Raw genomic sequence first — 26,050 nt, 5'->3', positions numbered from 1 at the left:
GGTGTTATCAGTCATTATATAGGAGGAGGAGGTGAGCTGTGACATCACCTATTGTGAATGGTGGATACTGCATTATCTACTGTATATAGAGGTGTTATCAGTCACTGTACAGGAGGAGGTGAGCTGTGACATCACCTATTGTGAATGGTGGATCCTGTGATATCTACTGTAAATAGGTGTTATCAGTCATTGTACAGGAGGAGGTGAGCTGTGACATCACCTATTGTGAATAGTTGATCCTGTGTTATCTACTGTATAGAGGTGTTATCAGTCATTGTACAGGAGGAGGTGAGCTGTGACATCCCCTATTGTGAATGGTGGATCCTGTGTTATCTACTGTATATAGGGGTGTTATCAGTCATTGTACAGGTGAGCTGTGACATCACCTAATGTGAATGGTGGATCCTGTGTTATCCACTGTATATAGAGGTGTTATCAGTCATTATATAGGAGGAGGAGGTGAGCTGTGACATCACCTGTTGTGAATGGTGGATACTGCATTATCTACTGTATATAGAGGTGTTATTAGTCATTGTTCTTGTAAGAGGAGCAAACCTATATAGGTAGATCACGCATTGTCATGTAATCAGCATCAGGAAGAGATCGGGACACATACACTTATACACATGGAAAAAAATGGACTTTTATTAATACCAAGAGAAATAACATAGTAAAGTGGTGCCCACGAACAGACAGAAGACATTGTACTGCACCAATCCCGTGCCGGCTGTAAACTGCCGACCTCACCGCTGCGATAATAAAAGGGGTGCAAACTTTACTGTAAATAAAGCTGAATTAACTATACATAACGAAAACGCAGTCTTTACACTGGACGTAGCCTGCAGTGTAAAGAATAGAGGTTTTGCCATTGCCTGCGCCCACAAATCTCTATTGCAAGTTTCTTTAAAGAGCTCCGCACGTTCGCAACTCGTCACTCATGTAGTATGAAGCGTAGATCTGTAACTAGAAATAAATCCTCCATACTTTACACTGCAGGATGTCTCTAAAGTAGCTTTAGGTATAGAAAGTTTAAGACCCCTGCAAAGCGGGATATGAGAATATCCCCTCCCCCCCCCCCCAAGGATTCAAGATGGCGGCAGCCTCCTCCTCCTGGTTAGAGGGCAGCTGGACGTCCCGTGCAGGACGCGGCAGTTCATGCGTTCCACATGCTCCTCCGCCGCCCGACATGAATCTGCTTGGCCACATTACAAAGTGCATTATTTATACTTTATTTTAATTAAAAAAAAAAACAAAAAAAAATGTTAATAAAAACAAAAACTATTGAAAAGCAGCAATTCACACCTCGGAAGCAGGGACATGCTGCGATATAAGACAATGGCGAGTATGACCACCCCTCCAAACCCAGCGCATGGTGGAAGATGCCATTTTCTGGGATGGACCATTATTTTAAGTGGGGGGGGGGCCCATCTATGCTATTAGTGTGAAGATGCCTTACGGGGCGGCACGGCGGTGAGGTTACTGATCAGCCCATAAAAGGGAAGTGTCCGCGGCGTGCGCACGCTGTATCCCATCGATGCGAGTCTTCGTGGCCACGTCCGGCGCGTGCGCCAGGTAGTACATATGTACGGGCGTCCTGTAATACCGCCACTCACCAAGGGACGATGTGAACAAGAACAGGCAGATTGTTTCCTCGATGCCATTAGTTTCATTTACATAAATGAAGACACTGTATAGATTTATATATATATATTATTAATGATCCTCGCGGAACCAGAGATGGACAGGTGAGAAGGGTGAGCCCGTATTCACACTGCGGTAAATGAAGAGTTAATAGGGGAGAAGGGGTCTTGGGAGGAGCAGGAGAAGTAGTGACGGTTCTGACGATGGAGGAGACGGGACGCGGAGGAACCGTGAGATTAACAGGAGCAGCCGCCTTCGCTGACAGGAGCTTCCTGAGGCTTATCCAGTCTGACGTCAATCACTGGGGGAGGAAAGGGTTAAAGAAAACGCAATGAAAGGGTAAAAATCGAAACTAAAACAAAAAACGCCCAACTAGATCAAGGATGATCGCTCGATCAGCGCACACAACTGCATAAGAGTTTTGTAACAGCACCACCTAATGGTGAGGAAGCGAAATGCGGCATTACACTGAGACCAATGTGTAACCAGTGGGCTATTAATGCTGCCACACTCCTGTCCGGCATAAGCCCCATCACTCTCGGCTCCTTCCTATACATGATTTATGCCACTACATGAGAGAGAATAAAATCACAAAAACAGCAAAGGGAAAATAATCCAGGACAGGTCAATCAGTGAGCTTCAGACATAAAGGCTTCAAATCGCAACCCAGAGCTCACCCCAATTACTGCCATATAACGAGCTCCTCACAAGTACAAGAGCTTCATCATCCAAGAGGAAACATCAGCTCAACCGGAATCTGTAACTCCAGCACGACCATCATACGACCACAATGTAGTTATATTCTTGTACGTAGGGGGCAGTATTATAGTAGTTATATTCTTGTATATAGGGTCAGTATTATAGTAGTTATATTCTTGTACATAGGGGGCAGTATTATAGTAGTTATATTCTTGTACATAGGGGGCAGTATTATAGTAGTTATATTCTTGTACATAGGGGCAGTATTATAGTAGTTATATTCTTGTACATAGGGGCAGTATTATAGTAGTTATATTCTTGTACATAGGGGCAGTATTATAGTAGTTATATTCTTGTATATAGGGTCAGTATTATAGTAGTTATATTCTTGTACATAGGGGGCAGTATTATAGTAGTTATATTCTTGTATATAGGGTCAGTATTATAGTATATTCTTGTACATAGGGGGCAGTATTATAGTAGTTATATTCTTGTACATAGGGAGCAGTATTATAGTAGTTATATTCTTGTATATAGGAGCAGTATTATAGTATATTCTTGTACTTGGGGCAGTATTATAGTAGTTATATTCTTGTACTTGGGGCAGTATTATAGTAGTTATATTCTTGTATATAGGAGCAGTATTATAGTATAGTCTTGTACATAGGGGCAGTATTATAGTATAGTCTTGTACATAGGGGCAGTATTATAGTATATTCTTGTACGTGGGGCAGTATTATAGTAGTTATATTCTTGTACTTGGGGCAGTATTATAGTAGTTATATTCTTGTACATAGGAGCAGTATTATAGTAGTTATATTCTTGTACATAGGGGCAGTATTATAGTAGTTATATTCTTGTACATAGGGGCAGTATTATAGTAGTTATATTCTTGTACATAGGGGCAGTATTATAGTAGTTATATTCTTGTACATAGGGGCAGTATTATTGTAGTTATATTCTTGTACATAGGGGCAGTATTATTGTAGTTATATTCTTGTATATAGGAGCAGTATTATAGTATAGTCTTGTACATAGGGGGCAGTATTATAGTAGCTATATTCTTGTACTTGGGGCAGTATTATAGTAGTTATATTCTTGTACATAGGAGCAGTATTATAGTATAGTCTTGTACATAGGAGCAGTATTATAGTAGTTATATTCTTGTACAGAGGAGCAGTATTATAGTAGTTATATTCTTGTACAAAGGGGGCAGTATTATAGTAGTTATATTCTTGTACATAGGGGGCAGTATTATAGTAGTTATATTCTTGTACATAGGGGGCAGTATTATAGTAGCTATATTCTTGTACATAGGAGCAGTATTATAGTAGTTGTATTCTTGTACATATGAGCAGTATTATAGTAGTTATATTCTTGTACAAAGGGGGCAGTATTATAGTAGTTATATTCTTGTACATAGGGGCAGTATTATAGTAGTTATATTCTTGTACATAGGGGGCAGTATTATAGTAGTTATATTCTTGTACATAGGGGACAGTATTATAGTAGTTATATTCTTGTACATAGGGGCAGTATTATAGTATAGTCTTGTACATAGGGGGCAGTATTATAGTAGTTATATTCTTATACATAGGGGCAGTATTATAGTAGTTATATTCTTGTACATAGGGGGCAGTATTATAGTAGTTATATTCTTGTACATAGGAGCAGTATTATAGTAGTTATATTCTTGTACATAGGGGACAGTATTATAGTAGTTATATTCTTATACATAGGGGCAGTATTATAGTAGTTATATTCTTGTACATAGGGGGCAGTATTATAGTAGTTATATTCTTGTACATAGGGGGCAGTATTATAGTAGTTATATTCTTATACATAGGGGCAGTATTATAGTAGTTATATTCTTGTACATAGGGGGCAGTATTATAGTAGTTATATTCTTGTACATAGGAGCAGTATTATAGTAGTTATATTCTTGTACATAGGGGACAGTATTATAGTAGTTATATTCTTGTACATAGGAGCAGTATTATAGTATAGTCTTGTACATAGGGGGCAGTATTATAGTAGTTATATTCTTGTACATAGGAGCAGTATTATAGTAGTTATATTCTTGTACATAGGGGACAGTATTATAGTAGTTATATTCTTGTACATAGGGGACAGTATTATAGTAGTTATATTCTTGTACATAGGAGCAGTATTATAGTAGTTATATTCTTGTACATATGGGGCAGTATTATAGTAGTTATATTCTTGTACATAGGGGACAGTATTATAGTAGTTATATTCTTGTACATAGGGGCAGTATTATAGTAGTTATATTCTCGTACATAGGGGCAGTATTATAGTAGTTATATCTTTGGGTAAAAAGATACTGTCTTCTTTACTCTTGTCCTGTGAGCTTTCCATACCAGGTAGAGCGGCTGCAACACGTCTGAAGAGCTGAAAGACACAGGAACATTCAGAAGCGAGAATTAAAGAAATGGTTTTATATGGAGAAGTAAATGAACCGGTAACATAAGCTGCGTTCACCTATGTGAATGGTTTGTGCAGCTGGTCGGGTAGGATTCAGACATTTAGTGTTAAAGAAAAAAAGAAAAGAAAATTGCAGCAATAGCCCCTAATTAATGAGAAGTTCATCAAAACCTCCTGTTGTCTCTGTTGGGAGTGGAATCGATGACTTCCCACCCATCCGTCCTCTTGACTAGAGTTGAGCGACTTTGGTCGGATCGGGTTTCATGAAACAAAATTTGTTTCAGATGAAACTGGTTCGACTAGGGCAAAAATAGTCGGAGTTTCGTCCGAAACCCGACCACAATGCAAGTCAATGGGGATTAAAAGTCGGCATTGAGTGGATGAATGTCATCCGCTCAATGCCGACTTTTATTCCCCATTGACTTGCATTGGGGTCGGGTTTCGGACGAAACTCCGACTATTTTTGCCCTAGTCGGACCAGTTTCATCTGAAACAAATTTTGTTTCATGAAACCCGATCCGACCAAAGTCGCTCAACTCTACTCTTGACTGCTTTGGCCTTTGACTGATGGATCGGATGTCATCACTTTGATGGGATTAAGCTAGGAGTTCAGTGTAGAGACACAGCATTGTATCTTAATTAACCAGACACTGAATAACAGAATGTTATCTGTATGTTTTCAAATTTAAGTGTTGATTTCTGGTTGGTCAAGAAAACAGACTTTTATGTGTGTAAGCCTGGAATATTGACTTGTATTGTGCGCTTATCCTTGATCTCTAGTGATGTCTGCTGATATGCTAATTATGCATTGTGTTATGGAGTCAGCTTGTTGACTTCCAAAGCACAGAGGGAAAAAACTATGCAAACAGATTAAATAAGCAAGTAATAATACTTGATCTCATCACCATTCCTCCCATTTTATGTAAATACTGAATGAGGGACACTTGTTAAGGCTAAAATAGGTTACATGCCTCTGTATAAAGAGACTGAGAGGGAGAGACAGCCAGAGATTCTGCCAAGACATCGAAAGATCCAAAAGGACCAGAGACAGGACAGCAGACATTTTACATCATGGCTCCATCACAAGGGACACGGATCTATCATTCTACAGGAAATAACCTAGGGGTTTTCGGCCCCAGTTGGAAGAATACAGATGTGCTCCATTGACCATCGCTGAACCATGGATACATTTGGAGAAACCAGGTTGTGATCCTTTGATCAACTGGTCTTATACCTTGTATGAACTCCACGTACTGTCATCTTCCTACACTTGTTGCTACCTCCTCTCTGTGTGCGTACCACAGATGAGGTAGCGGACCCTGGAAGATGAAGCCAGGTTGTGATCCTCGGATTTACTGCCCTTGTATGGACTGTCATGTTCCTACACTTGTCGTTACCTCCTCTCTGTGTGCATGCCACAAGCGGAGTGGAGACCCTGGAAGATCTGAAATCACAGCTGCAATTATCACGGCGGGTCAGCGGAAAGGCGAGACTCTAATGTGCACCATCTTGGATACTGTGCTGGGACTGTTCTATGTGTTATCTGTCTGTTGTGTGGTTCAATAAAGCATTGCCACACTGTTTGACCCTCATCCTATGTTGTCTGAGTAGCGTTATGCCCACGTTAAGGGGAGAGCGGGTGTTCAACGGGTCAATCTCCGGGTCATGCGGTTTTGGCTAGAGAACAGGGGCGCCCCCCCCCCCCCGTGTCTCCATATTCAGTCCCCCTCTTTTCTGCACATATAATCCGCCCATCATCGGAGGTCGCCGTGGGCGTGGTCCTACTATCTTATGGCGGCTCCTCACCTGTTTTACGTTATATCCGGCTTTTGCGCTGGTCTCGATAAACATTACATTCAGCTCCTTGGCTTTCCTCTCTCCTTCCTCGATGGACACTTGCCTGCAGAGTAACCACAAGACATAGAGGATTACCAGAGACTGCCTGCTGCCAGAGATCCCAGCAGAAGCTGAATTATTATTGGCCGATGACATCACAGAATCTCGTAGACAACATGAGAGCTGCACGGCCGCTGCAATCGTGGCTGACGTTTTACCTTTTGTCAGCGAGGTCGGTTTTATTCCCCACTAGCATGATGATCACGTCACTGCCTCGCTCCGTCCTGACGTCATCGATCCATTTTGTCGTTTGTTGGAATGAGTTCACATCTGACGGGAGACAGCAGGTTACAGATTAAGGCACAAAAGTCGGGAAACGGTCGTGGTGGTGGGACACTGGGAAGGTTGGATGCACCAAGGAATTGCCGACAAGAGCTCTGGTATCAAGTAGTGAAGGAGGAACCCCAAAAATGCAAGAAATCAGATCCGCTACATCCCATCTTATACCTCAGAGCTGCACTCATGATTCAGCTGCACATTATGTAGAAGTGTCATCAGTACATCCCTAACAGCCCAGCTGAAATGATGCAAGGGCCACGGCTGTAGTAGCCAGCGCATCCGACAACTGTAAGGGGCCCCACAACTGATGGGGACCATCACCATGCAAACATAAGGTGCAGCTAGTGATAGTTACGGACGGAGTTGAGCAAATATGTTCAGATTCGGTCGCCGAATCCGAATTTTCCATATTGGTACCCTATTCATGCCGAATTTAAATTTGATGATCGGTTCTGAACATATTCAGTAATTTCTACTGCCACTGACGTTTGGCTGTGTTCGGTGAATAATGCTAAAACAATATTCGCCGATGATTGTAATCAGAGTCAAATTTTGAAAAATTCACTCAAATCTAGTTATGAACATCGTCCCTGTCCCGTGACCTCACTGCGCCCATCGTCCCTGTCCCGTGACCTCACTGCGCCCATCGTCCCTGTCCCGTGACCTCACTGCGCCCATCGTCCCTGTCCCGTGACCTCACTGCGCCCATCGTCCCTGTCCCGTGACCTCACTGCGCCCATCGTCCCTGTCCCGTGACCTCACTGCGCCCATCGTCCCTGTCCCGTGACCTCACTGCGCCCATCGTCCCTGTCCCGTGACCTCACTGCGCCCATCGTCCCTGTCCCGTGACCTCACTGCGCCCATCCTCCCTGTCCCGTGACCTCACTGCGCCCATCCTCCCTGTCCCGTGACCTCACTGCGCCCATCCTCCCTGTCCCGTGACCTCACTGCGCGCATCGTCCCTGTCCCGTGACCTCACTGCGCGCATCCTCCCTGTCCTGCGACCTCACTGCGCGCATCCTCCCTGTCCTGCGACCTCACTGTGTGTTCTCAGTATCCCTGATTAGCAATTGCATCTTGTCATCTTTGGGGTTAGTGCCCCTCTATATCTTACAGTCTGTACTATAGATCGATGGCACCTTCTACCAAAGATAAGGAATCCTGTCCTCTAGTGACCAGGACGATATTTTGTGTCGCCAGCGAGATAAGAAAAACGGGACGACATGTGGACACATCGATGATGGCACAATAAAGGACCGTGAGAAGAACATGCACAAGAGTGAAACGTGCAAGACACAAGCACAAGACACGACGCGGCACAGAAAGCAAGCACACGACATGCACGCACCGCACGGCGCCCTCTGTTTATAACGGACCATGGAGACTAGTAGAAGCCAAGTACTAGATGTAACCTGTACCACCACTGCCCCTTTCAGGGAGAGTCTTACTGGGGAAGGCTGACTTTATATTAGAGTATCTGTATCCGAGAACCAAGGGGGCGCTATTGTATCCAGTATAGTGCTCAATCGGTGAAGCAGGAGATATAGGCTCCACCCTCCGGACTCTTTACAAAAACAGGCATGCGGCATGGCATGTCCTAGTGGGGGAGGTCACAAAGTACCCCCCTCCAAAAGGTAATGGGGGTCTTATAACCAGATCTAAGGGACATATATTAATACATGGGCCTGGAACATCCTGGGCGAGACAATGCCATCTAATCGGACACTTCTAGGACCCCTACTGGTGTTACCAGACTCAGCAGGACGGGGGTATTCTTCCCCCACATCGGTTGATGTTATTGGAAGGTACCAAATTTTATTATGGAGATGCAGGTGGTGCATGGGAAAAATATGCAAATGAGCTTTCCACCAGTAGCGACCATGTAAGTTAATCTTTGGGGGTCCTGGTCAGCAGAATTGAGTCAGGGGGGAGGGGCGATAGTCCGTTATAGACAGATCTGCACGGCAGCGACGGCCACCAGACGACATTATAGGAAGGCGAAGACGTTCTCGTCCACACTCACTTGTGATATCATAAACAACAACAGCCACAGTGGAGTCTCGGATGTAGCTAGGGATCAAGCTCCTGAAGCGCTCCTGCCCTGCTGTGTCCCAGAGCTGCAGCCGGACCTAACAAGTGTGCGGGGTGGAGGGGGCGCCGAGACGGGGAGAGAAAAAACAAACACACGTCAGAAGGCCGCCAGCCGGGGTACCTACTTGTGATATCGTAAACTACTACGGCGGCTGCGGAGTCGCGGATGTAACTGGGGATCAGGCTGCGGAATCGTTCCTGTCCCGCCGTATCCCAGAGCTGCAATCTGATCTGCGGGAAGGAAGACAATCAAACGGGCTGACGGAGACAACAGGGGCGACAATCGCAGCTACACCCGCTATACCCCAGCTCCACCACTAGAAGCAGCTATACCCGCAGGTGCCGAAGCGTCACACCGCGAGTAGTACCGTAGAACGGGTGAGCTCTGACGTCATCGCTTCCATGTACAGCCTGGATGCCGCCACTCACCTTAGATCACCGCCATCATGTGGTGGACAGTACTGACAAGGTGAATAGATACTTACTGTTCGGTCCTCCAGGTACATGGTCTTTGATAAGAAGTCGATACCAATTGTTGCCTGTGAGGATGTAAAACACAGGGGGGTTAGGACAGGGAGGGAAAAAAAAAAAAAAGAAAAAAAAAAAAAGAGGATTAAAATGGGGAACAAGCAAAGAAGTGGCAAGATAATACTGCCACATACGGTCCACATAATGCCCAGTATATGACATCACGTATCCAAGTAATAGTTCTTAGAAAATCATCATAGCACTGCAACAGAGCACCCACACACAATACCGCCAAGTAGAACATACATAATACCACCACGGAGAACATACACAATGCGGCCACAGAGTGCCCACATACAATGCCGCCATGGAGCGACCACACACACCGCAACAGAGCACCCACACACAATGCCGCCAAGTAGAACATACATAATACCACCACGGAGCACATACACAATGCCGCCACAGAGTGCCCACATACAATGCCGCCATGGAGCAACCACACCCACCGCAACAGAGCGCCCATACACAATGCCGCCAAGTAGAACATGCATAACACCACCACGGAGAACATACACAATGCGGCCACGGAGTGCCCACATACAATGCCACCATGGAGCGACCACACACACACACACACACAATACCACAACACCATCATGGTGCCCCCACACACATACAAAAAGCACCATGGAGCGGCCTTACACACACAATACCGATACGGAGTGCCAACAAACAAAACTGCCACGGAGCACCCATACACAATACCGCCAAAGAGCACTCATACAGTACTCAAAGTTAGTACCTACTAAAGTTGTCGATAATTGTATTGGTTTGCAACAACTCTAGTAACTCGATGATACTGCCATGAAACGCCCGCATAAAACTGACATACATACTCACATATTGAAAAGAGAACCACTGGATTTGCAGGGGATTACAAGCCCGGCAGGGTTGAGTAAAAAATACTACTAGATAAAATCCAAGTTAAAAAAAATATATATTTTATTAGAACATAACACATAAAATAATTCTACATGTGCATCCTCCTCACTATGCTCCGTTCCATTGGCCTCAAGGACACCGCTCTCCTGGTTCTCCTCCTATCTCTCCGACCGCTCCTTTACTGTATCTTTTGCCTGTTCCTCCTCCTCTCACCTTCCCCTTAGGGTACCGTTACACCTAGCGATGCACCAGCGATCCCGACCGGCGATATGACGCGGTCAGGATCGCTGGTGAATCGCTAGGTGGTCGCTAGTGAGCTGCCACACAGGCAGATCTCACCAGCGACATCGCAGGGGACGGGGATCGCTACTTACCTGTCAGACGCGGCGATCCTGGGTTCTCCCGACCGGCTCCACGCATCGCTCGTCGTCACAGCAGGAAGCGCCGCAGGAAGTGACCGACGAGGAATGGTCCAGCCTGTTCTCGCGCGATCAGCGATAACCAGCGGGGGAGCCGGTTGGAGGTAAGTATCAGACACAGCGATATCGCTAGCAATATCTCTGCAACGTCACAAAATCGGTGACTTTACAGCGATATTGCTAGCGATATCGCAGTGTGTAACGGGGGCTTTACTGTTGGGGTTCCTCAAGGATCGGTTCTAGGCCACCTCCTTCTCCTTGTACACTGCCCCATTGGTCAAACAATCAGTAGATTTGGTTTCCAGTACCATCTCTATGCTGATGACACCCAATTATACGCTTCTTCTCCTGACATCACGCCAGCCTTTCTAGAAAACACCGGCAATTGTCTAAACGCTGTGTCTAATATCATGTCCTCACTATATCTGAAACTGAACCTGTCATAGACTGAAATCCTGGTGTTTCCTCCCTCTACTAATGTACCTATACCCGACATTGCCATTTCTGTGTGTGGTTCCACTATTACTCCCCAGCAACAGGCCCGCTGTCTTGGGGTCATACTTGATTCCGAGCTTTCCTTTGCCCCCCACATTCGATCACTGGCTCGCTCTTGTCATCTGCACCTCAAAAACATTTCTAGAATTCGACCTTTTCTTACTTTTCACTCTACAAAAACTCTGTTTCTCTTATTCATTCTCGTCTCGACTATTGTAACTCTCTTCTAATCGGTCTCCCTCTTACCAAACTTTCCCCCCTCCAATCTGTCTTGAATGCTGCAGCCAGGATCATATTCCTCACCAATCGTTACACCGATGCCTCTACCTTGTGCCAGTCATTACACTGGCTACCCATCCACTCCAGAATCCAGTATAAACTTATTACCCTCACTCACAAAGCCCTCCATGGCTCAGCACCACCCTACATCTCCTCCCTTGTTTCAGTATACCACCCTACCCGCGCCCTCCGTTCTGCTGATGACCTGAGGTTAGCATCCTCAATAATCAGAACCTCCCACTCCCGTCTCCAAGACTTTACACATGCTGCGCCAATTCTTTGGAATGCACTTCCCAGGTCAATACAATTAGTCCCTAATCCCCACAATTTTAAGCGTGCCCTGAAAATGCATTTATTCAGACTGGCCTATCGCCTCAACACATTAACCTAATCTATCCCTGTGTGTCACAGTCAAAAGTTTTACCATAACCAGGTTCCCAGCATCATGTTCCCACATGCTTTATGCCTCCATTAGCCCTCTGTGTCTGTACTGTTACACACTTAACATTATGGCTGGTCCATACAATCAGGGCAACTGTTACCACCCACCTTTCGTGTCTCCCTCTTTCCTCATAGACTGTAAGCTTGCGAGCAGGGTCCTCATTCCTCTTGGTATCTGTTATGATCTATGTGATTATTGTTATGCTGTAATGTCTATTGTCTGTACAAATCCCTCTGAAATGTAAAGTGCTGCGGAATATGTCGGCGCTATAGAAATAAAATTTATTATTATAATGACAAGAAAAACCGCAACAAAAACAAATTACTAAGTAAATGGGACATAAATATATATATTATTCAATATTAATAAATGAAGTGACCCAAAAAAATTATAATGAAGGCTGATTTAATAAAACCAGGTAAAAACAATTCCCAGTATGCCTCACAAATAGAAAGGTGTAATATAAATGCGTGAGCTAAAATTTTTTTTTTTTTTTTACTATGTGAATATACTTCACAATAATAAAGTGCAATGGCTCTATGGCCTGGTGACGATTGTATATGTGACCATACAATCACTATGTGACCTGGTGGCTCATTATTAAATATATGGCCATAAAGTGCAAAAATGCAATATACCACACTACATGTACAACCAGTAAAAGTGCAAAAAAAATGCAGAACAAGGTGTAAAAAATGATTAAGAAAAAGAGGGTGCTCAACTAATTAGGGACAAATTGTTTAAATTATGGTCCACAATTAGTTGAGCACCCTCTTTTTCTTAAACGTGCTCTGATAACGTCTTAGCCGAACATCAAGGGCCTGTCACACTATGCGATATTGCTAACGATATCGCTATGTCTGATACTTACCTCCGACCGCTCCCCCGCTGGTTATCAATCACACGACAACGTCCTGGACTGTTTCTCGTCGTCAGCTTCCTGCGGCGCTTCCTGCTGTGCCGACGAGCGAAGTGTGGAGCCGGGCGGGAGGACGCAGGATCGCCTGGTGTGACAGGTAAGTAGAGACCCCCGTCCCCAGCGATGTCGCTGGTGAGATCTGCCTGTGTGGCAGCTCACTAGCGACCACTTAGCGATGCACCAGCGATCCTGACCGCGTCATATCGCTGGTCGGGATCGCTGGTGCATCGCTAACTGTGACAGCACCTTTATTCGAGCATCTGGGGGCGAGCTCGTATATTATTTTTGAGTCCCTGTGGCTGCTTGATTTGTGGCTGTTAGACAGCCTGGACACATGCAGGGATGGCCTGTTTGTTAGAGAATCCTCACACGTTCAGGCTGTCTAACAGCCCCCAATCGTGCAGCCGCAGGGACTCGAACATAATATACGATCACACCCAGATACTCTGATAACATCTTATCGAGCACCTGCGGGTGTTATCAGAGAACCTTCACTCATAACTACTGCTATGTAGAATCCCCTTTAGTACTGTCAATACAGTACCCACATAATACTGCCATACAGTACCCACATAATACTGCCATACAGTACCCACATAATACTGCCATACAGTACCCACATAATACTGCCATACAGTACCCACATAATACTGCCATACAGTACCCACATAATACTGCCATACAGTACCCACATAATACTGCCATACAGTACCCACATAATACTGCCATACAGTACCCACATAATACTGCCATACAGTACCCACATAATACTGTAACTTAGTACTCATGTAACACGGCCATATAGTAGCAAAATTACGCCATCAGAAGTTACTAAATAAGAAGCTCAAATTAGTGTCCCCCAATTCCCTATCCACTGTGAGCCCCTATAAGACGGGAGGCCAAGACATCTGCCCAGTTTGCCACCCCAGGAATTTCGCACTACCCATACATCATATATGTTGTCACATCAAAACATGGGCGACATGGAGAGGTTGATCGGGGTCCTGAGGAGCGAGGACCAACCCCGTCATCAGCAAAACGTATATCACGCGACCTTTGCTTGCTGGGGAGCTATTGCTGCACACTGGCAGCACACCGGACGGTTCGGTGGCAGCGGATGCAGCCACGAGGCCAGCGATGAGGGGCAGGGGCGTTTTCTGCCATCTTACCTGGTACGTGTTGTCAAAGCTGTCGTACATGAATCGTGTGATTAGGGAGGTTTTCCCAACTGAAATAAAAAAGAAAAGGGAAACATTATACACAGGCAACCACTATGGTGTATACCACCGCCATACAGTGCATACAGAAGAGTATACAGGACTGAGGGCACCATATCATTGGGAATGGAGAGTTGATAATCATTATCAGAGGACATCGAGGAGCTGATTCACATTGTAGGATGTCTGTACAAGTAATGGAGATCGATGTGCAAACAGTCAGCAAGAAGGCGCCTAGCTCTCCACCAGAACAGAGAGACTGCAACCACAGAACTCAAAGCAAACATTTACTCTGCCATGTGTGTAAAAGAGCCAGGAGGCTGCCAGATACAATACACAACCATAACTGGGCACATAAAAGAAACCGCAATACTGACAAATGCATCACAGCAGCACAAAGTGACTCAAGGACAAGAAACTAAACTGCTAAACTGTCACTAAAACTGACAAGAAGCATCAATAAAATATTCTTGGGGGCAGGATTATACTAGATATATCCTTGTACATAGGAGCAGTATTATAGTAGTTAGATTCTTGTACATAGGGGGCAGTATTATAGTAGTTATATTCTTGTACATAGGGGGCAGTATTATAGTAGTTATATTCTTGTACATAGGGGCAGTATTATAGTAGTTATATTCTTGTACATAGGGGCAGTATTATAGTAGTTATATTCTTGTACATAGGAGCAGTATTATAGTAGTGATATTCTTGTACATAGGAGCAGTATTATAGTAGTTATATTCTAGTACATAGGAGCAGTATTATAGTAGTTATATTCTTGTACATAGGGGGCAGTATTATACTAGTTATATTCTTGTACATAGGGGGAAGTATTATAGTAGTTATATTCTTGTACATAGGGGGCAGTATTATAGTAGTTATATTCTTGTACATAGGGGGCAGTATTATAGTAGTTATTTTCTTGTACATAGGGGGCAGTATTATAGTATTTATATTCTTGTACATAGGAGCAGTATTATAGTAGTTATACTCTTGTACATGGGGGCAGTATTATAGTAGTTATATTCTTGTACAGAGGAGCAGTATTATAGTAGTTATATTCTTGTACATGGGGGCAGTATTATAGTAGTTATATTCTTGTATATAGGGGCAGTATTATAGTAGTTATATTCTTGTACATAGGGGCAATATTATAGTAGTTAAATTCTTGTACATAGGAGCAGTATTATAGTAGTTATATTTTTGTATATAGGAGCAGTATTATAGTAGTTAAATTCTTGTATATAGGAGCAGTATAAACTCATTTACATAGGGTAAACTACAGAAATGATTATCAGTATTATCATAGACATCCGGTGTATGTAGATCCAGCAGCTCATTTGTGAGGGAATGCATATGAAGAAAACTTCTATTCCCCCAAGAACCAATAAACGTAGCTAATGGATACCAAGCTGCATCAGCAATCCACCCGGCGACTTCCCAAATTAATTATATAATGTTCTCAATGTCAAGTCAGCTTTTATATGAAATCTATGGTTCCAGTAATAAAGCTGAACAGCAGCTAGCAGATCCATAGAATATAACTACTATAATACTGCCCCCTATGTACAAGAATATAACTACTATAATACTGCCCCCTATGTACAAGAATATAACTACTATAATACTGCTCCCTATGTACAAGAATATAACTACTATAATACTGCCCCTATGTACAAGAATATAACTACTATAATACTGCCCCCTATGTACAAGAATATAACTACTATAATACCGCCCCATGTACAATATAACTACTATAATACCGCCCCATGTACAAGAATATAACTACTATAATACCGCTCCATGTACAAGAATATAACTACTATAATACTGCTCCTATGTACAAGAATATAACTACTATAATACCGCCCTATGTACAAGAATATAACTACTATAATACCGCCCTATGTACAAGAATATAACTACTATAATACTGCCCCTATGTACAAGAATATAACTACTATAATACTGCCCCCTGTACAAGAATATAACTACTATAATACTGCCCCCCTATGTACAAAAATATAACTACTATAATACTGCTCCTATGTACAAGAATATAACTACTATAATACTGCCCCTATGTACAAGAATATAACTACTATAATACTGTCCCCTATGTACAAGAATATAACTACTATAATACTGCCCCTATGTACAAGAATATAACTACTATAATACTGCTTCTATGTACAAGAATATAACTACTATAATACTGCTTCTATGTACAAGAATATAACTACTATAATACGGCCCCTATGTACAAGAATATAACTGCTATAATACTGCTCCTATATACAAGAATATAACTACTATAATACGGCCCCTATGTACAAGAATATAACTACTATAATACTGCCCCCTATGTACAAGAATATAACTACTATAATACTGCCCCCTATGTACAAGAATATAACTACTATAATACTGCTCCTATGTACAAGAATATAAGTACTATAATACTGCCCCTATGTACAAGAATATAACTGCTATAATACGGCCCCTATGTACAAGAATATAACTGCTATAATACGGCCCCTATGTACAAGAATATAACTACTATAATACTGCTCCTATATACAAGAATATAACTACTATAATACGGCCCCTATGTACAAGAATATAACTACTATAATACTGCTCCTATGTACAAGAATATAACTACTATAATACTGCTCCTATGTACAAGAATATAACTACTATAATACCGCCCTTCATGTAGCGCTTTGTACAGGACAGGACAGATGTGGTGAGGTAAGATCTGCACATGTACCTTAAGGGCCTGTCACACTAAGAGATATCGCTAGCAATATCGCTATAACTAGTGACGTTATAGCGATATTTCTAGCGATATCTCTGTGTCTGATACTTACCTACGACCGGCTCCCCCGCTGGTTATCGCTGATCGCGCGAGAACGTTCAGGACTGTTTCTCGTCAGCTTCCTGCTGTGAGGACGAGCGACGCGTGGAGCCGGGCGGGAGGACGCAGGATCGCCTCGTGTGACAGGTAAGTAGCGACCCCCGACCTCAGCGATGTCACTGGTGAGATCTGCCTGTGTAGCATCTCACTAGCGACCACTTAGCGATGTACCAGCGATCCTGACCGCGTCATATCACTGGTCGGGATCACTGGTACATCGCTAAGTGTGACAGCACCATTACTGCAGTTCTCAGAGGGGGGGCGCCTTATTAGAGGGCAGAGACCTATGTAAGCCATTTTCCCAGTTATCAGCCTAATAAGATTACTTTCCCTCACTGTAATCAGCCATGGGGGTGGTGTGGGGGTGTTGGGGGGGTAAAGGCCATTAGAGAACATCTTAGTGATATGTGGGAGAGATAAGGGCACATGATATAGTCAGAGATCAATGCAGGATGAGGCCGATGATCAGTGGCCGATAATCCTCCTGGATTTGCAGTAAACACTGAGGCTCTTGCAGCAAAGTTCCTGGACAGCTGCACAGATTTTCTGTGTGTTCGAGCATCCAAACAAATCCAGCAGCCGACACATCAGAGGACACGGGTGCGCCTGCTGATAATTAGAAGGCTGCGCCTCAACTTGTTTCCCAGGCTCCAAGTTTTACAAGAAGCTCCACCATGTGCTCTGACGGGCGATGGGGCGAGGGTCCTCTGAAGACATCCCATCGGTGTAGAAGTGCCAGGATCTAGGCTTACAAAAACTGACAGATTGAGGCTCATCCTAAAGATCGCCAAAATGTCCCATAAATGGGGTCACCACCAGAGTAAGCAAGATGGCGAAACCGAGTATCCCCCATACACAGGACTGTCTATAGTGCAGTTTGCTACCTCCTATTAAGAGAAAACTGCTTCAAGATTATAGCAATAAACTAGAGTGAATTTGGCGGCGTGACACCTGCAGTCCCAGACAGGTACGGTATATTACCGCCACTCACATGGGAGAAGACCATGTCACCTGCACATTGGAGCGGCTCTCCGGCGGGGGGCCTGGTTTCTTCATGCTAATAGTTCCCATAGTTTTGGATTTCACTCCGTGCTGAGCGCTCTCGTATCAGTCTTCGCCAGGCGGTCTCATTGTTATCTGTCACCTCCTCCTCGTCCCCGGAGGTCCGCGGATTCTCCGCTCTCCAGAGTTAATATAAATGATAAAATCGCAACAAAGCTTCTAAAATAAGAATAATCGGGAAGTAATTAAGTCTTCACAGAGGAGCGTTCTGCTAATGAGCTGTCAGGACCCCACGAGCAAAGACCCGGGGACCGGAGGACGACTTCATGCGCTTCCCGAGCGGCAGAATTAATGAGAATATTAAAAGGGATCACAACTCAAAAAAAAACAAGAAAAAAGACAAATAAAACACATGCCTCCTGCAGGGCCAGTCCGTTACCCTCCAATGGCAACCATTAGCCGTCAGTGGGCTACACATAAAGGGGTACTCCATCCTAAACTGGAATCACTGGATGGACGATGACTGTCAGATCGGATGACCAGAAATGGGGGCACCGGTGGACTCCTGCAAGGAGGAGCTGTAGGGGGCCGACCAATGCAGCAGTGTGACGGGCCAGTCAGGGGAGATACACCCCTACAGATCCCTGCTGACATATCCCGAGGGGCGGAGGAGCGAGACCCCATAACAGTCCTCAATCATGGCAGATCCCATATATAATGCAGGAGGTCCCTCCGCGGAGAGCACAGGCCGGATCATGTTGCTGCTGTGAATTATTCATCCGCCATTATCCTGTCTGCGATAAGTCGCAAGGAGCGCCCGTTACACTAGGAAAAAGGGCAACGATCAATATTGCCTCCTTTATCGGTGGTCACTCAGCTTTTCCAGACTCCTGATGAGCAAATCTGCCGTATACACTGTTCTCATAGCTCCGCACACGTCAACAGCGCGGTGATTGCAGCATTAATTGGTCTGAAGCCTGTGGTACATTGTACCCGAGGGCGGCAGTGCACGTGGTCTGAGAAAAGCGTGCAACGCGGCTCCATACACCCCATCCATCACTGCGACAGAAGGCGGACCCCCAGAGTACGCGGGAAGCAATTAGGACGAACACGAGTGTCCCCACGGACAGACCCTGCCCCAATCTGCCGCTGTGCGAGTTATGGGGTCCATATATGATGCCGTCGGCCGCTGATAGTTGCAGCCCGTGTGCTTTGGCCCAATGCCGGCAATGAACCGCGTGACCCCGACAGCCGCCATCGAGGAGGAGCAGCAGACACCAATGGAGGGGTAAAGACGCAGAACGCTGGTTTCTTGGTTGGAGCTGTCACCAGCTGTGGGATCGGCAGCACAAGTCCACACTAAGGAGCCGGGAAGGCAAACACCTATTGGACATTGGAGCTACACGATCGGCCGTGTTCACACGATGCATTTTGCAAAAAAAAAATAAAAAGATTTTACTACATTTTTTGGAAAAATCGCAGCAAAGAATCAGCGGCGGTCTGTCCAACTGCTTTAATCTTGTCACAGATGAGTGTTTGTTACAACTGTATCCAATCCTTGTGACACACATCCTGGACTCCAGACTGATACATTGTAACAAGCCTCCAGCACAGCTTATTTGTAGACCAGATACGACTGTAACAAAGTCTCAGCTGTGAGGAAGCAGCCATGGCTTGGGGACTGGAATACGGTAGACGGCTTCAGGCTACGCAGCAGTCGCTTCATTCCTGATACGTTCCTCCGTGTCATCAGCAGGAAGACACCCGGCAGCCCAGAGCTGAAATCACGGTACAACCCGTCTATAAGAGCTCCAGAGCGGGCGAAGTCACGGAGGAGCGTAAATCCTGCAGGACAAAATGCATCAGGCTCACAGAGAATCGGTCCAAAATGACAAAACCGGACACAAGTTTGTCGTCTCATTCTGCACGGCACCTGTCAGAGCTGCAGTTTGTGCTCCAGAGCAGGCGCGGACTCACCGCTGTGGTAAATCCTGGCTATTGAGGATCAAGATCTTCCACTTCTACCCACCGGACACTGCACAGAATGAAGGCCGACCTTCTCTCAAGTCTGCACGGAACTTCACTTGTCAGAGCAGCAGTTTGTGCTCCAGAGCTGATCTTCTACTGGAACTTGCAATCATTTGCTATGCAGAGACTTTGATGGCGCGTCAGAAAGATTGCAATGTCCGTGTGTAACAGCTGTCGCCAGATGGATTTTTGGTCGCAGGACGCATGCCACTCAATGCCAGTCACATGGGACTATGGCGGGTTAGTAAGAGGATTGCCGCGTGAGCAAAGCTGTATTATATATATATAAATCAGACTTTCACACCAGAGCCCCCGGGGAGCTTGTATGAATGTTTAATACGATCCGCAGTGCTGGGACACTGTAACGAAGCCTCACCAGTGCTGGAGCAGCGCATTAGGGGGTAATTTATAGAGAAGAGCTGAGCACCGGACACAGGACTGATCGATCGGCTCCCGAGCTCCTGCCAACTAATTCAATTTCCTGCCCCCCGAGAGTCTCGTCCGTCCGTGAGTCATGGAGTCAGTAATGGTTATACTGGGCCACACTGGGGGGAGGCCGCCTCTTCCTCTAAAGGTTCCTGGAAGTCTTGGAGGTCGGGACGCTCACAAGTGACCTCCACCATCCTGATCCCTGGCTGCCCACACCCTCTGCGACTGCTCCCGAGACCCCCATGTGCACGTACGTAGGGGCCCAGGCGAGCGAGCATGGGACCTGTATAGGGCGGTAGGAGCTGTCAGAGACCTCTGGTGGCCACGTGTCCTCCCCTGGTGTGGAAGCCTCCACAGCCGGCCCCCCATTCATGTGGCATTACCCCCCCCCCACACCAATTCCTGCGGTCCCAAAACTACAAATCTCAGCAATACAGAAATCTTTCTAACAGACTTTAGGAGATTTCTTTAGCCAGTTTCCACTTTGACTAAAACTTTTCGAAGAGTTAATGTTCACGCCAGAAAAAAAAAAAAAGTTTAAGGCTGAGTGCACACGTACTTTTTTGTCCTGCGGATTTTTCCGCGCAGATTTTAAGAAATCCGCAGGTCAAATGACATGCATTTTTCCTGCAGATTTCTTCCTGGTTTTCTTGCGGTTTTTGTGCAGTTTTCCACTGCGGATTTGGAGAATGGAGCAGGTGGAAAACCGCACAAAAGTAGTAACATGCTGCTTTTTTTTTGGACTGCACAAAAACCGCGCGGAAAAAAACGCAGCGTCTGCACAGCGGTTTTCTTTTCCATTGACTTATATGCTACTGTAAACTACACTGCGGATCTGCAGCATTTCTGCGCGGTAAAATCCGCTGCGGATCCGCAGGAAATATGCATCGTGTGCACATGGCTTGAAACTTTTGCACGAATCGGCCTTGAGACGAGGTTTGCCTCCTCTTTCTCCCTACAATTCTAGTCCTGCATAGTGGATCCTTTCTGCTTGATGGCACGGAATGACGACAATTGGATTTAGGGCCTGAAAAGCCAAAGTCCCAGGAAGTCCAAGCGGCTGACGGTCCTTCCCTGTTTCTGTCCTGTCACCAGCACTGGGAACCATGACGTGATCACAGCTCCAGATGGAACTCACAGAAAAAAAAGAGCAGCGGCAAAGGGGGGACGCGGTGTGACTGAGGCCATACTGGTAAGCGGCGGGCACATTCTGCACCAGGACTAACAGGGCTCTGCACCCAGGCCGGGGCGACTTCAGTACCGTGGGTACGATTGTGCCCACCCTGGGGCTCTGCCCGCTCACATTATGTACGTGGCAATATCGGAGGTGGTCAGCGCTGCCGCAGCCGCTTGGCGTCTGGTCCCCGCTGATCACATTTCTGCCAAAGAACAGCTGAACTCATAGGGAGAAACCTCATCCGGGACTGCAAGGAATTCCAAGAGGGTCTGATCCCGGAGCAGGTGCCAAACTTCTGACAGTATGGCAGACCCGGGCACCCGAGTGATGTCGCCACTCAATGCAAACTGATTCATCGGTGTAACACAGTGTCTTATACTTCAGAGCAGCAATCAGGATTCTGCTGTCATAAGCTCATAGACCATCAGTTTCCAAACAAGGGCTCTCACACAGCTGTGAAACTACAATTCCCAGCATGCCCATGACCAGTGACTGAAGCAGCAGAGGGCTGGGAGCTCAGAGCTACCACTCACAGCAGCACGGAATCAGTCAGGAATGACACTCGACCACAGAAGAGATCAATATCCACCGTAGATCACAAGATGAATCCCCTGCGATAACAGCAACCCTCCTCCTAGAAGTCTCCAGTGCCCCCCGATGGCAAGTGATGGGCAGCGGGCAGTGACTGATCACTGTCTACACGCCGCCGATCGCTGCAGTAAACTGATATTGATCAGAGAAAAGAGTCGGACAGAAGAAATGATGAAACCTGGGGCGGCTGCCCGCACTGTGACCGATGCGCCCATCATGTGTGTGACTGCAGCAGCTCGTACACAGGGGCATGGCATCACAGAACAGGATCGGATGCGCCACATCACAAGAGAATGGGACCGGCACAGGCTGCTGCACATGGCAGAGAGCATCGGGCAAAAGTTGCCTCCAATGAGTGCCCGCGACACATACATCTTCACATAAAGGAGCGGGCACCACAGGCCGGAGCAACGAGTGCCCACAATACATGCATTAAAGGGGAGGGCTGTGGGACAGGGGGGGTGCTATAGGCAAGAGCAATGAGTGCCCACAATACATACATCACATAAAGGGGAGGGTGGCAGGGAAGAGAGGGTGTAGACCAGGACAGCGGGGTAGAAGGGGGCGCCGCAGGCGAGGACAGCGGGCTAGAAGGGGGCGCCGCAGGCCAAGACAGCGGGCTAGAAGGGGGCGCCGCAGGCCAAGACAGCGGGGTAGAAGGGGGCGCCGCAGGCCAAGACAGCGGGGTAGAAGGGGGCGCCGCAGGCCAAGACAGCGGGGTAGAAGGGGGCGCCGCAGGCCAAGACAGCGGGGTAGAAGGGGGCGCCGCAGGCCAAGACAGCGGGGTAGAAGGGGGCGCCGCAGGCCAAGACAGCGGGGTAGAAGGGGGCGCCGCAGGCCAAGACAGCGGGGTAGAAGGGGGCGCCGCAGGCCAAGACAGCGGGGTAGAAGGGGGCGCCGCAGGCCAAGACAGCGGGGTAGAAGGGGGCGCCGCAGGCCAAGACAGCGGGGTAGAAGGGGGCGCCGCAGGCCAAGACAGCGGGGTAGAAGGGGGCGCCGCAGGCCAAGACAGCGGGGTAGAAGGGGGCGCCGCAGGCCAAGACAGCGGGGTAGAAGGGGGCGCCGCAGGCCAAGACAGCGGGGTAGAAGGGGGCGCCGCAGGCCAAGACAGCGGGGTAGAAGGGGGCGCCGCAGGCCAAGACAGCGGGGTAGAAGGGGGCGCCGCAGGCCAAGACAGCGGGGTAGAAGGGGGCGCCGCAGGCCAAGACAGCGGGGTAGAAGGGGGCGCCGCAGGCCAAGACAGCGGGGTAGAAGGGGGCGCCGCAGGCCAAGACAGCGGGGTAGAAGGGGGCGCCGCAGGCCAAGACAGCGGGGTAGAAGGGGGCGCCGCAGGCCAGGACAGCGGGGTAGAAGGGGGCGCCGCAGGCCAGGACAGCGGGGTAGAAGGGGGCGCCGCAGGCCAGGACAGCGGGGTAGAAGGGGGCGCCGCAGGCCAGGACAGCGGGGTAGAAGGGGGCGCCGCAGGCCAGGACAGCGGGGTAGAAGGGGGCGCCGCAGGCCAGGACAGCGGGGTAGAAGGGGGCGCCGCAGGCCAGGACAGCGGGGTAGAAGGGGGCGCCGCAGGCCAGGACAGCGGGGTAGAAGGGGGCGCCGCAGGCCAGGACAGCGGGGTAGAAGGGGGCGCCGCAGGCCAGGACAGCGGGGTAGAAGGGGGCGCCGCAGGCCAGGACAGCGGGGTAGATCGGGGCGCCGCAGGCCAGAACAGCGGGGTAGATCGGGGCGCCGCAGGCCAGAACAGCGGGGTAGATCGGGGCGCCGCAGGCCAGGACAGCGGGGTAGATCGGGGCGCCGCAGGCCAGGACAGCGGGGTAGATCGGGGCGCCGCAGGCCAGGACAGCGGGGTAGATCGGGGCGCCGCAGGCCAGGACAGCGGGGTAGATCGGGGCGCCGCAGGCCAGGACAGCGGGGTAGATCGGGGAGCCGCAGGCCAGGACAGCGGGGTAGATCGGGGCGCCGCAGGCCAGGACAGCGGGGTAGATCGGGGCGCCGCAGGCCAGGACAGCGGGGTAGATCGGGGCGCCGCAGGCCAGGACAGCGGGGTAGATCGGGGCGCCGCAGGCCAGGACAGCGGGGTAGATCGGGGCGCCGCAGGCCAGGACAGCGGGGTAGATCGGGGCGCCGCAGGCCAGGACAGCGGGGTAGATCGGGGCGCCGCAGGCCAGGACAGCGGGGTAGATCGGGGCGCCGCAGGCCAGGACAGCGGGGTAGATCGGGGCGCCGCAGGCCAGGACAGTGGGGTAGATCGGGGCGCCGCAGGCCAGGACAGCGGGGTAGATCGGGGCGCTGCAGGCCAGCAGGGTAGAATGAGGAACCATACGGGTGACGGGGGGGGGATCAGCAGAGGGAAATGGATTGATTTGGGGGTGACAGGAGACCCGTGGGGGGAGTAGTGGAATATCGGGGGGCGCCTGCAGGAGGATCCAGGGGTCTGACTTGTAGTTTGGGGTGACAGAGGATATGTTGGGGGCTCAGCAGCAGAATGTGAGGGTGGTCTCCGGGTCACACAGGTGTGGGGGCTACAGCAGAGTATGGGGGGTCCCCGGAGCTCAGCACTCACCGCTCTGCTCTCCCAGGAAGACCAGCTTGAATTTCCTCAGCGGGTTCCCGAAGTCTCCTCCCGTGGACATGGTGGGTGGCGGAGGCCGGAGCGGGGCGCGCGGTGCCGGGGGAGGGGGCGGCCTGGGGAGCGCGGACGTCGCTGCCGAAAGAAGAGCCGCTTCCCGTGACCTCTCACACACACCTGATTCAGAAGCCCCGCCCTTACAGACAACACACACAGCCCAACCCTACGGGACTCAACTACCAGGCCCTGTTTCCATGGCAGCAAATCACGGCGACTAATAGCGAAGCGTTACAGTCTGCCAATCATGTGTGAGAAGGCGGGGCTTCGTGTCCGGTGCTGGCCGCCATTATAGGTGTGGCATCAGTCAGTGTCTGCCCCCCGTATGAGGGCACATTTCATCCAATCAATAATGATAACAAGCAAAATTGTAAAGAAAAAACGATCCAAAGTGACTCCTTGTTCGCTGCAACGCCGCTATGGAACAGATTTAGAGAAAAACCTTGTGTGGCTTTTTTTTTGCCTCTTTAACATTGTAGAAAAATTTACATTGAGATATGTACTGTGACCGCTGCAGCCAATCACTGTCCTACGTGGGGACACATGCAAAAATAAGTCCCATCAGTGATCTCCTGCAACTGATGTGGCACATAGCGACCTCTCCGTGAACGTCCCTTTAAGACTCGTTTTTGTCTTCTGATTTTCATTGACAGGTTTTTTTTAGGGAGCCAAAATGTTCACAATTAGCTCATAAATTTTACACAGATTAAATAAATAAATAATGTTCTTCATCTTTGTCACCCGTTATGTGAGGTTTTTTAGAGCAAAAAAGTTACCGGCTTCAAATGGGGCAAATAAAATTACACTAAAATTTCAGACCTTCATAAATCGCCCCGGGGGGATGATTATTATTATTATTATTTATTATTATTTATTATTATAGCGCCATTTATTACATGTGAGGAGGGGTGTACATAATACATACAAGTACAGTAATCTTAAAAAATACAAGTCAGGAGGAGAGAGGACCCTGCCCGCGAGGGCTCACAATCTACAAGGGACGGGTGAGGATACAGTAGGCGAGGGTAGAGCTGGTCGTGCA

General features: G+C 47.7%; 1 protein-coding gene across 2 annotated transcripts; it reads right to left on the bottom strand.

The window, feature by feature from the left end:
- Positions 1–618: 618 nt before the first annotated feature.
- RAB6A (RAB6A, member RAS oncogene family) lies at positions 619–25,201 on the bottom strand. 2 transcript variants are annotated; one of them, XM_073548561.1, is made up of 8 exons: positions 24,946–25,201; positions 14,188–14,246; positions 9,537–9,590; positions 8,984–9,089; positions 6,840–6,951; positions 6,592–6,685; positions 4,686–4,752; positions 619–1,942 (listed from the first exon to the last, which is right to left on the bottom strand). In XM_073548561.1, exons 1-8 carry the CDS (start codon positions 25,013–25,015, stop codon positions 1,878–1,880), a joined length of 627 nt encoding a protein of 208 aa, XP_073404662.1. In that variant the 5' UTR covers positions 25,016–25,201; the 3' UTR covers positions 619–1,877. The 2 variants fall into 2 exon arrangements, with proteins under 2 accessions (XP_073404662.1, XP_073404661.1); XM_073548560.1 differs by lacking the exon at positions 8,984–9,089 and adding an exon at positions 9,177–9,282 and having other exon boundaries at positions 24,946–25,199.
- Positions 25,202–26,050: the final 849 nt, after the last annotated feature.

Source organism: Dendrobates tinctorius, unplaced genomic scaffold, assembly GCF_039654945.1.
Source record: "Dendrobates tinctorius isolate UK_male_01 unplaced genomic scaffold, ASM3965494v1 ptg000157l, whole genome shotgun sequence".
Lineage (NCBI taxonomy): Eukaryota > Metazoa > Chordata > Amphibia > Anura > Dendrobatidae > Dendrobates > Dendrobates tinctorius.
This window is presented reverse-complemented; position numbering and strand designations above follow the sequence as displayed.

Bases quoted from the DNA above. Each gene is read 5' to 3' on its own strand.
- RAB6A (XM_073548561.1), bottom strand. From the start codon at position 25,015: ATGTCCACGGGAGGAGACTTCGGGAACCCGCTGAGGAAATTCAAGCTG. The intron at 14,247-24,945 runs GTGAGTGCTGAG...TTTTTATTTCAG, and splicing joins CTTCCTGGGAGAGCAGAGCG to TTGGGAAAACCTCCCTAATC. The intron at 6,952-8,983 runs GTGAGTGTGGAC...GTCTCCCGTCAG, and splicing joins TGTTGTTTATGATATCACAA to ATGTGAACTCATTCCAACAA.